The 13,073-nt window shown below is 30.3% G+C and overlaps 1 protein-coding gene across 2 annotated transcripts in view; it reads right to left on the bottom strand.

Annotated features, from left to right (window-relative positions):
• Window positions 1-1,418: 1,418 nt before the first annotated feature.
• The window catches only part of LOC107449746 (nuclear receptor subfamily 2 group F member 1-A), an 81,712-nt gene continuing 70,057 nt past the window's right edge, over window positions 1,419-13,073 (bottom strand). For both annotated transcript variants that reach the window (XM_016065381.3, XM_071185695.1), the window contains exon 3: window positions 1,419-7,255. In XM_016065381.3, the coding sequence (XP_015920867.1) occupies window positions 6,981-7,255 (275 nt within the window). In that variant the 3' untranslated portion in view covers window positions 1,419-6,980. The remainder of the gene's footprint in view (window positions 7,256-13,073) is intronic.

The raw sequence follows: 13,073 nt of genomic DNA, 5'->3' as shown, positions 1-13,073 counted from the left end.
TGCTTCAGGCTAGTTGAAAAATAATGTAGTTTTTTTGTCTACAGGTGAAAAAATTGGTATCTATGTTGAAGGCGGACATAATAACAGCTGTTTTCACGCAATGCATCAAGCTAGATGAAGAAGTTTCCATGTAGAGAATCTGTATATCTTTCGAAGACTAATTAGATAATCCGGCCTCATCTTCAGTTTTCTCGCAAATGCTCCTAGCTAGTGTTATTTTATTTTATACCCGTCGTTGAACAGCCGATCCCCTTTTGGATTTACGATTACTAATGTTCAGCACCGTAGCCTTGTAATTTTGAACCAATCCAGAAGACAAGGTCAGTCCTGGATCACTACCCCCAGGATCTGGACCTGGATCAGTACCCCCAGAGGTATTGATTTGTTATGGAAACATGGAGGACTTCGCGACTCGACAGAACTCTTGCACATGGGCCCAGTGCCCTACCGACTAGGCTATCCCGGGCCACTCCAAGCTAGTTTGAAACTTAAGCAGTATTTTGTCTAAAAGGTGAAAAATAGGTAGATCTGTCGAAAGCCAATTGAATAATCCGATTCTTTGCAAATAGCCACCGTTTTCACGCAATGCGTCAGGCTAGATGAAAAAGTTTCCAGGTAGAGAATTGGCATATCTGTCGAAGACTAATTGGATTATCCGGCTCTTTGCAAACATCTGCCGTTTTCTCGCAATGCTCCAAGCTAGTTTAAATAGTACGTAGTCTTTTGTATACATGGGAAAAATTTATATATGTATCTGTCGAAGACTGATGTTATATCAGACTCTTTGCAATTAGTAGCAATCTTAGGCTAATTGAATATTTTAGCTGCTTGCAATCTGGCTTTTCTCATAATGCGATGAACTGGGTGAAAAATTTTCCAGAATTTTTAACCGAATTAACTTTATTCAGCTAACATAAGCCCACATATCATAGGATAATTAGAAGATGTATCACTTATTTCGCAACTAATCTCACTTATTTCAGGTAATTATAAATAATTCCAAAGTAGTAAAAGCTAATAGTAAATACCTTCAATAGAAGTTTATTGTAATAAGCCTAAGCAAATTCAGTCTGATTGAGCAACTATTGGTGCTTTTCCTAATGAGTCAAAAAGCATATATGCTTTCGCACTGCGAATTCTCAATGACTACGAACCGGATTTGTTAATCAGCCTACAACACAACCATACTACTAAAAATTTATAGGGTTATTTTTGCAACTTAAAGGAAACCGGGAATTAAATGTAATTTAATTGATTGAAAACTTTATTTCAATGAGTTAAATACACATGGATTTCTTGTCCAATTTAGGGCAACAAGTCCTTATAAGGGCATAGTAAATAAACGCTACATTCAGCCTCTTCAAGTCGCTTTAAAATGTGTTTATAAAAATGTGTTAAAGAATAAAAAGAGACCAAAATAAAAACATTTTACATTTATTTTCATTTATTTACATTTCGTTCAACCTCTTTATAAGTGTACATTTTACTTGAGATGACAAATAGATAACACAAAGTATTCGTATCTAAAATTAATAAATAAAAAAGAATTGGCAACTCAGTTGTTTGGCGTTACTATCTTGGCGAAAAAATTATTGGCATATTTATATTCATGAAAATATTATAAACAATCTGCACACAAATTTAAGTTCACATTATAATGATATCCATAAAGAAGTAATGAATTAAATGTTCTTGTTCAAATTTAAATTATTATCAATTATGACAATCCTATATTTTTTCTTAAAGCATACTCAATAAGCGTCTTTTAATTCAACAAAGAAAACACATAAAACAAATGAAGTTTCACTATTTGAAATTTATTGATATCAGTATTAAAGGTAAGTGCTAACAGTCATAATTAAATTCTTTAAATAATTCGTACTTTAGAGCGTGCTATGAGACAATAACAAGCCGCAAGAAAAGAGTATGAAATTTGGGGTCATATTTTCAACATCAACATTATCGATTAATTACATATAAGCTCTAGATTTATTTTTACTATTTAATCAAAACTCGGCAATTTTTAATAATTAAAAAAAAGAATACTCATATCCGTGTGTCCAAAAACTACCCACAATTTTTAAAAACTATTTAAAGAAAGATAAAAAGTAGAAATGTACAATTTGCATTAGAAACGAGATTTATTTTAACCTGATTTCACAATTAGTTAAAACGTTCATCAACAGGTGGAGCTTCAGATTGTAAATACTATATTTTCTGTTATATGTCAGACCATTCCGACCGTAACATTTGCGCAGCCGTTTGTTTAGCTACTTTTATTCTTATTTAAAATCATGCTGTAGGTTCAAATGGCAGTTATTTTCAAATTGTTTCATAGTTTTTGTACGATTGCATACGTTATTTGTTGATGGATTTTGTAGATGATTATTAAACTTGGTCAGACTAATTAACTGGATTCCTTAGCAAAATGCAACAAACCATACATTTCTATTTTTCTTTAAATTGATTTTTAAAAACATTTGTAATTTTTGGGACACTCGTTGTACTTTAAGTCAATATAATAGGCCTAAACAATTACGGAAATGAAAAATTGAGAAGATGGTTGAAGTTGAAAATCATGGAATATAAAAGAGAAAAAATTTGAATGTTAACAGAGCAAAAAGAATTTTAAATTGTCTTTTACAATAACCAAGGAAATTATTTGAAAATTTATTTATGAAAACTAGCAAATTATGAAAGAACATTTAAGTAGTATGAACAATTCTGGCTAGTCTCTGTGAACTTTTAAGTATATTGTCCGTTAGTTTGTTCATAATTACATATATTTTAAAGGTAATGGTATATTTACAGGGCATAATGAAAGCAATGTAACTATTCACATACATTTAATGAATATTCATGATGTAACATGAATGTTTGATCAAAAAGTGCTAGTTGATTTTAACATGCAATGAATAAAGTAACCAAGATAATTTAAAACTTGAAGACACTTTGAAATTTAATGCGATAAGTCATTAAACACAGCTGAAACACCAAAATTATTTTAAATCAGACCTCTTTAGAAAGGTACAATTAGAAAAATCTTTCATCTTGAAATGGGTAATAGGGTAAAATTGAGTGAAATAATAAGGTAACGTTAAAATGTTTTACCCTTAGTATTTTGTCCTTTAAAAAAACAAAAACATCAACTCTGGGTCATACATGTAATAAAACGTAATGACAATGCCTATTATAACGAAATATCAATAATTACAGTAAAATCACGAAAAAACAATTCGAATGATTTTTTTTTTCGTATTAACAAAAAATGCAAATAATTATTTTACGAAGCATTTTTTACATTTAAATTTCATTAATTCAAACATGGGATTCTATTTTTTAATGTTTTGAAAGAAGTACGCGTGATTAATAGAAGTCAGGGCAGTACTATCCCGTTAAAATAGTATGTTAAATGACCTAATTCAGCCAAATTATTGTTTATTGCAGTATATTATTTATTGAAAATAGAAACTAATGAAAGTCAACGTCAAATCAGTTGTTTAATTACATAAATAAGCTGAGTCGACAAACAGAATTAAATACCTATCACGTGGTAGTTTAAACTTTTTTTTAAAAATAATTATAGTACATGATTTTATGCCAGAGTTATAATGATGATGATCTCATCTATAATTAAAATGGACAAGTCTTTTAATCAATATTTTATAATCACTGATATTTGGCTGTACAATGTATTATACATTTATTGAATATTTTGTACAGTGTGATTGTTTCCACAGATGTACAAGATTGTTTCTATAAGCAACATGAAAGAAATGAAATTAAAATAAATATTGGAGTTTACATAATGGCAACTAGATATAAAGTGATAATTAAATGTTTTCCATTATATTGACCAAAAAAAAAAGTTTTCTGACATTCTCAGTTACACTGATCTTTCAAGTGTAACTGAGCATGCGCAGTTTTGAGGAATCCGATCGTGGGCATGCGCAGCTACTTTAGAATGTACAGACAGACGTGAACGTAAGCTGATGTGAATTCGGAAAAAAAACCTTTAAACCGTGTTATTAAACAAAAAATGCGATCGAAAAATTGTAAAATGGAAAGAAAAACATTTTGAAAAAAACTTAATTGCCATGAACTGAAATTTAAAAAATATATAATTATCTAACTTAGAGGCATTGAATATACATTCAGATTAATATTTATTAAAACATCTTTATGTCATAAACTAGAAGAATAACAGACGACAATTTATTCTATAAATTCAATATACGTATAAAGAGCAAAATATGTTACATTAAAAATATGTCATTTCTTCATATTTTAAATATTGCACAAAAACATTTTTTTAACTTTACAACATCGACTTTGATTAAGCGAAAATATAAAACATGGCAACATAGAGCACATGAAAACTAATAAAAACATTCTAAATGAATTCTTAAAGTTTACTTCATGGAAAATGGTAAATAATAATCTAACTTCGCGCACAACTCATAAATATTTTTGTTTAATTAATTAGTATTCTAAATACATGGTCTGACGGTTTTGATTCTTCTACATTTAAAAAATTGAAGAAACTGCTTTTTTTTTTAATTTCCTTTAAGAAATAAAATAATTTGAAATTTGATAATTTATTACACGTTTTAAAATTTATTATTTCCTAGTATTAATTAATTTATTTTTGATATTTTCAAAAAGTGAAAGATTTGTATTTCAAAAACAACAATGAAAGCTGCACTGCCTTTGAGCATAAAATTTTAAAAAGTTGTAGAGTGCTAAAAACTGAAACGCACAGAAATTTTGTTATTTTTGCAACGTTTACAAAGACTCAATAAGGAACCGCTGTGGTTCAGGAAAGTGTTCGCCTCCCAATGATGTAACCAGAGTTCGAATCCCAATAGTGGCTTGGTTGATACGAACTCTCCTCCCGACTGACATCGACCACAGTGCTGACGTAAAATATCTTCAGTGGTAGACGGATCACGGATTAGAATCCCCTTTAAAGTCGGGTTAACCGTGGGAGATTTTCCGCTCCCTTCTACGCAAATGCGGATTAGTTACACCAAAAAAGTCCTCCGCAAATGCAGTGTGACCCAATGCTTGATCCAAGAGTTCCTTTGTTTTCCGGGTTGGGTTCAAAATTACGAGACTACGGAGCTGAACATTGATAGTCGTAAACTCAGAATTAGATCGGCTGTTCAACGTCTGTTATAAAATAAAAAGTTTCAATTCGAGAATGAAGTAGCGCTTCATATGAGCTTTTGAATTAATTTTTTTTTCTGGTTTATAAAATAATTTTGAGTCAAATCTTTTAAACCAAAAATCTTTCATTAAGATATAGATTTCTATAGATAAAATATATATACTTTAAAATATAGATTGCATTTTTTTAACTGTTGAAAGAGCTGTAAAAGGTTAATATTTTAATCAGATTTTCTGATAAAAGTTTTATAAAAATTTCATAAAATTCTGCTTTAGTACACTATCACTAAAATAAAACTTTTCGCACTTTCTTAGTATGAGCATGAGATATTAGAATTTTTGAAATAAAAGAAAGTTCAAAAATACCATTTTGACCATGAAGAAAACTGTAAGAGATTTGAATGAAACTTTAAAATTCATTTAACAATGGCTAAATATTTATATAGCCTTTATGATTTTGTACAGAACAAGTGATAACTTCATGTAATACTGAACAATCATGAAATATTTGTGGAGTCATACAGATGTATAAATTCGTCTAACAATGATCTGAACCGGTTCATGAATATCAGATATCGATATCTTTTGAAGATATTAAGATTGGTTTAGAAAGTTAAAAATTGAATAAGCAAATTTACTTAAGCTGAATTGGTTACTTTTCGATAAACTAAAAAAAAGTTATAAGCAAATTTTGCACTTAAATATTAAAATTTAATAATTATAAAGGGAATTTTTGAAAACTAAACAAAGAAAACTTGCAGAAGTTTATCTAAAGAACAAATATCATGGTAAGGACAGACCGTCACGAGATAAATTTCCAAATGATGCCTCACTCGGAAATGCGGAAACACTGGTATTTAACTACTACAGTTCAAGCTTTTTTTGGGAGAAGTAAAATATCCGTGATTCCATGATTTATTAAACGATGTTTACATGACTTCCATTCCGTAGTAGTTGGAGGGAATTAATTAGGAAAAGTAAAACCCTTTTATTTTTAATTATCGCTTGAGTTTTAAAAAATAGTGGCCATAAGAGGTTTTAACCCTTTGTACTCCGATGTCGCCTTCGAGTAGTCATCAACAGTCAACACTCCAAAATTAAAAAATTTTATACCTTAATAACTATTAACCACATTATTATAAGAATTTTACAAATTATATTTTAAAAAAATACTGTTTTATGTATTTTAAATGATTTAGTTCTTCTATTAGTTTAAACAACAGTCGGAGTGCAAAGAGTTAAGTGAGTTATAATGTCACGGATTACCCACGGATGTAAGGGATGCCACGGATATTTAAAAAAACTAACAAAAACAAGCTGAAAATAAAATGATTTTACAGCTAGTTTTATTTCTAATTACAGGATTCAGCTTCCTGCAGGAGATTTTCTCGTGACGGTAAGTCAATACAATAAAACTATTACAATTGCATTACGTTTGCAGCAAATTGGTTTGTCAATTTCATAATAAATTTTTTTTACTTCATACTGGTACTAAAAATCATCCAGATCCAATTTTCGGATGTCGGTAAAAAGTTTAAAATTTAATAGAAGCAGTCAAATTATGAACTTGTTTATGATAATTATCGATATTGAACAATAATGGAAGAGGCGTGTCACTTTTTTTATTAAGTTTCGTCTTAATTGTTACTTCAAGAAGACGTCGTCAGTTCAGCAGCGGGCCGGTTTCGCCTCTAATGCTACCTTTTAGGAGTAACGCCACAAAGCTGCTGAGGCATCAGAGCGGCAGCCATACACATTAGCAACCTCTGATCGGGAGCCCCCATGAATTCCGGGTGACCCCCATCCATGGGTCACTGGAGCGGCATATACGGCCAGTTGAACGAACTACCGGACAACAGCATGTCCCGTATTAGTGTCTCTATCGGTGTTTTGCCCACTAATCTCACAAAAAATATTTGTTCGATCACTTGTGAGCTTACAGTTCTCAGAGAGGGCAAACGAAGTAAAAGTTTACCAAATCTGGTTGGTTGGTTGGGATACTGTGTCCTACAGTACTCCTCCAGTGCACACTGTGACTTTTCTTGGAGACTTTCGATATGGGCAACATCAGATAAACCACATGCATCTAGAAAGAAAGAGAGAAAAATAAATATAAGCATATGAAGCTTATTTCAAACATTTTTACCTGAAAAAACAAAAGCGTCATAGAAAAAAACATATGAGAAGCTTATTTTTAACATATTTTTAGACTAAAAAAACAAAGGGCACATAAAAAAACATATGAGAAACTTATTCTAACCATATTTTTAGACTAAAAATACAAAAAGCTCATAGAAAAAACGAATGAGAAGCTTATTTTTAGTCTTAAAATACAAAGGGCTCATGGAAAAATATATGAGAAGCTTATTTCAAACATATTTTTACCCTAAAAACAAAAGCGTCATGGAAAAAACTCGAGAAGCTTAATTTAAACGTATTTTTAGTCTAAAAAAACAAAGGGCTCATAGAAAAACATACGAGAAGCTTATTCTAAATATATTTATAGTCCAAAAATACATAAAGCTCACAGAAAAAACATATGAAGCTTATTTCAAACATGTTTTTTAGCGCAAAAAAACAAACAAAAGGCTCATACGAAAAACATTTGAGAAGCTTATTTCAAACTAAGCTTTCTCATGAAAATTATTGAAAGGACTCAATAATAGATCGTATGTTTATAATTTCTTACAATATCAGTTTGTCATTAACTTGAATCGTAGAGATTTTCCTTTTAAACCCAGAAAATTTTCGACTGGCTCTACGTTTATTTTCATTAGCTAAGACCAAGCTCTCGACCCCAGTTAGTTACTACCCCGTAATTCCGTAGATGTTTTGTAATGTGTCGTGTGTAACTAAATGTAAAAAATAATCAAATTCAAGTGGGCCCCTGATCACTGATTCGTGTAACTTGTGCTCCAACGAAAAAATAGTATGTTATAAAATATATCATAATACTTTTATATTGCAATTCCAAGAATAATAAATGGAAGAAAAAAATTAATCTTTGATAACCCTTACTTCAACAGTATTCATATATTAAAAAATCATTTACTTTAGAACGACATCTATTTCCTGTGTACAAATTGACCTCCAATTGCAGTTAGTCCAAAGTCTTACTGTTCTAGTGTTAAAGATCGTAAGATAGTAGGGAATAAATATAGCTAATCATAGTAAACAAGTACGCCTGATCAAAAATAAAAAAAAGTGCTAATTATAATTACGTATGTCTATTCGAAATACGCCATCAGATCATCTTTTAAACTAAATTAAATGACCTAGAAATTATCATATAGTAAATATTGACATCTAAAGACTCGTTGTTGTATTACCAATCTTTGTCAGTGAAATCATTCATTTGAAATTGAAATAACCAATTGCCAATACGTGATCATAATTATTACATCCAAATCGTTAATTCAATTAACTTAATAAATTGTTAATTCAATTGACTAAATAAATTGTTAATTCAATTGACTAAATAAATTAGTAATTCAAATTAACTTATACTTGAGTTTATATTTTTCAAATTATTTAATGCTTTCGATGCGGCAATAATTTATGATTCAATCTTAAAATTTAATTATACAAATTCAGATTAAAAAAAATATCAGAAGAGAATAAAATATATTGATCAATAAAAATATGAGATAACAGTGAATATATAGATATCTGAAAATATATAGTTCAAATGTTCTTATTGAAAGAAAAATAATTCGGAGATGTTGAAAAAAAAAGTATAAAGAAATGTCAGAGAGAGATAGAGAGAATAAGGAAAAGGTGGGATCAAGGAACAATCTGAAGACGCATAGAGGACAGGCAAACTTGATAGATCGATCTTCAAGTTTTATAGAAACGCCCACTGGAAAGAAATATTTGACGCTATTAAATTTGTTTCTTTCAGAAATAAAATGGTCCGGATTGAGAAAATTTTTTTTTAAAAAATAACATTTAAACGTTCAAGGCCTTTTTCCTAAATATCATGACATGTTCTTTTTAACAAGCAAAATTATATAATAACATTTTAGAAACACTTATAATTTTGTAAAGGAGAAAATTAAAATATATATCTATATATATTAAACTGCCAAATAAACATCGAAAATAAAATATTTTTTATAATAAAATAAAGTAAGACTTTTCATTTAATTGAAAATAAGTTTTAAATAAAATAATTAATTTACGATCGAAGAAAATATGTACTATGAGTTACAAAACTATAAATATTTTTGTTAAATTAACCGATAGATGGCAGCACATAGATCAAAAAAACTGACATTTGTTTATGATTCTACACCATTATCTCCTATATGAAAAAAAAAAAAACTGTAAACAATATGCCACGCACAATTCGAAATTTCACTAGCTTTTGACTACTTCAAAAGCTGCAAGTTACTCTCATTTTCGGTGAAGATTCTTCAGAAGAATTATTTTAAGCGGGGAAAAACTAGTCATTTCATTTTTCTGGTTGAACAATCATATCATTCTTTGTTTTTAACTGGTGGAAACAGTACGTGCATGTTCACCATAATCCATACTCATTTAAAGCTTTTTCAGTAGCAGACAAATTACGAAACAATTTTATCACCACTAATAACTTTTAAAAAACTTATTTTAAAAGAAAAAAAATAATAATATTGTCCTAAAATTAATTAGATTAATTCAAACGTCATATTTCAAACGTTACTTCAAGCGTCTGAACACGATCTTCGCGGACGTAACGCAACAGTTTGTATACTTAAATGTTAAAACTGGAAGAAGTGGTAGAAAATTCACATTCAATTTTAAAAATAAAAAAAAATTATTTTAGATTTTTTATTTTATTTCAGATGGAACTGCTTAAAATATAATTATAATCTGGGGAACACAAATCTCTTTGCTTCACCTAATAAATTTAAAATATGAAATAATGGAGTTAATATTAATCTTTTTGAGATTATTGATTTTGAGTACACGAGAGTTTCGGCACATAATGGGTTAAATACTGTTATATTTTTTAAAAGTAACATAAACAAATATAATGAAGAATATATGTCTGATATGTATACCAACATCTACTGCGAAATTATCATACATTCAAAAATATTTAATGTTATTGGTAGCAAAGGTTAAATGTTAATATTTTAATAATTAAAATAGTTTTATTCACTACGAGTACTTTATTTATATAGATGCATAAAAGGCTGGATGATCAAATGTTTTTTGTTTTTTTTTCTGATATTGATTTTACAACTATTTTTTGAATTTAAAACTTCTATTTTAGCTCTAACACTGGAAAAAAAAACATTTCTCAAAAGCTTCAAATGTGAGAGAATATGTTGTTGTGACAAATTCAAAATTTCCTCTTTTTATTTTATTTGATTTCTCAGGTACATATTTCCATTAACTTCTTTTTCCACCTGCTTAACAGTCTAGTACAGACAAGAAGCGTCCAAATCAATCGTTTCCATCTAATTCAATCAGACACTAGCTTTCTCCCTAAATTGATGTCCATGGTTTTAAGATCTTTTTCACAAAATATCAATTCAGCTCTTTCGGGGCTCAGGGTATAGAGAGTTCACCTTCCAATGCGATGAACCGGGTTCGAATCCCAGCAATGGCTGGTCGATACAAATTCCGCATCCGGCTTGCACCGATCACAGTGCGGACGTAAAATATCCTCAGTGGTAGACGGATCATGGGTTAGAGTCCCCTTCCCCTTAGGCTAACCGTGGCAGGTTCTCGTGGTCTTCCGCTCCTCGTAACGCAAATGCGGATTAGTTCCCTCAAAGAGTTTTTCAAGAAGCCAAATTTCCCCCAATACTTGATCCAGGAGTTCACTTGTCTTCTGAATTGGGTTCAAAATTACAAGGCTACGTAGTTGGACATTAGTAGTTTTAAACCTGAAACACTGGGTCGGCTTTTCAACAACGGATGTAAAAAAAAAAAATTTAAAAACTAAAAATAAGATATAAAAAAACAATTCATCTGATGTCTGATCTTCCCCTATTTTTGGTTACCAGTAAACTTTCCAAAAGTCAGCTACTTAACTGGGTCACCATCACTTTCAGTAAGTAACATACCATATTAAAATTATAGAGATTTTTTTTTCAAATGTTTTCTTTAATTCTTTGAGATTGAAGAAACCTTCAACTTTGATACATAAAATCTTTATCTAAAATTTATTCGAAAGCTAATGATAATATTGTATTTCCAACAACTTACTCTAAACTAAACTTAGTTAAATGGTATCATTATCTATTTATTCTCGGATATTGTTATTACCCATTAACTCAAGTCACCTCATTGTGATGAATGAGAAATAATGGGCCCCGACTAAGGGCCACGATGAAGAATGGGGCTACAGGGGCGGGGATTGAGTCTATAAACAACCCCTCTGTAGAAATAAATACTCGCACATCTCCGCCCCCTACCAAAGAACTCGCGCTCAATTAGCGAAAAGGACTTATTTCCTAGCCTGGGAAAGAGGGAAAATTCCTAGAATTATTTGGAAGAAACCAGAAAAATCACACAACAAAAATTTACTTATTTTATTTATATATTTATTTTTTTAACGTTCTTGTTATTGAGCCTTCTTCTTTTCCATTTTTTATGCTTTTATTTTGACGTTTCGTAAGACAGAAAAGGAATTTCGAAGATGAATGATGCGGTTTAAGATGGAAACAGCCTGGATTTCGAAGGAAATCAGGGACCGAGATTTGGAATAAACTAGCGGCCTATAACGAAAACGAACGGAATTCGAATTTAACGTTCGTTTGTTAATAGAGTAAATAAAACAACAAATAACAATAATGCCAACCTACAAATCCCGGCATACTAAAATATTTAAAATAGTAGCGAAATAACTGTGTGTGAAATACGTGTCTTAGATTTGTTGAATAGATGCAGCTAGATGAGTTTGCTATAGTAGAAATAAGAAAAATAATAGCAAATACAATATCATGGCGTACGAATACTCTCTTGGACTCATAGTACGACGCAACAGGGGATATGTATATTTGTAAATGATTGATGCAAAAAAGACAAAATAATCTAACATCGGGGACAAGTGTTTTATTTTATTTTATAACCGTCGTTGAGCAGCCGCCCGATTTTGGGTTTACGACTACTAATGTTCAACTCCGTAGCCTTGTAATTTTGAACCAATCCAGAAGACAAGGAAACTATTGAATCAGTACCCACAGAGGTATTGATTTGTTATGGGAACATAGAGGACTTTGTGACTCCACAGATTTAACGTGCATCTGTCACCACACAGGGAGTCTTCGATCGACGGGGATCGAACCCACCCCCTCTTGGACATGGGCAACAGTGCCCTACCAACCAGGCTGTGAAAGTTATAACTTTATTTTTAAATTCTGGTTCATTCCAAAAAAGAAAAAAAAAATTGTGAACAGATCGTCGCATGTCAGTTTAAATTCAAATAGTCACAGCGTTCAATTAGGGAAAAAAAAAGTTACAGAACTTGTGAGATGTTTTTCAATTTAGTCAGAAATTGATAACTATTTAAGTGATTATATTTGGATTATATCTAAAAATTACAAATGTGTAATTTTTTTGGATTGAAGTGTAAGCTATAATTGCAGTTTTTAGTTAAATTTTAATTAGATACCACATAGTTTAACGACGGTTCCCAAATTGTATTCTCCGGAACACTAGGGAACCTTGCAGTTCCCCAGCAGGTATAATAGGCTTCCGAAAATTTAACATTTTAAAATTCTGTAACTGTATTTAGATCAAATCAATAATCCATTATTTACTAAGTAATATGCCAAAAAGTGAGAAATGAAAAATTTCTTAAAAAATATAATTTTTTTAACAACAATAATGGAAAATTATGAAAAGGACATACAAAAAATGTAATACTATTTCATATTATGCTTTTCAAATCAAAATAAATTAACTGA

Source organism: Parasteatoda tepidariorum, chromosome 9, assembly GCF_043381705.1.
Source record: "Parasteatoda tepidariorum isolate YZ-2023 chromosome 9, CAS_Ptep_4.0, whole genome shotgun sequence".
In the NCBI taxonomy this organism is placed as follows: Eukaryota; Metazoa; Arthropoda; class Arachnida; order Araneae; family Theridiidae; genus Parasteatoda; species Parasteatoda tepidariorum.
The sequence above is the reverse complement of the archived record's forward strand: the minus strand, read 5'-3'. Positions and strand labels throughout refer to the sequence as shown.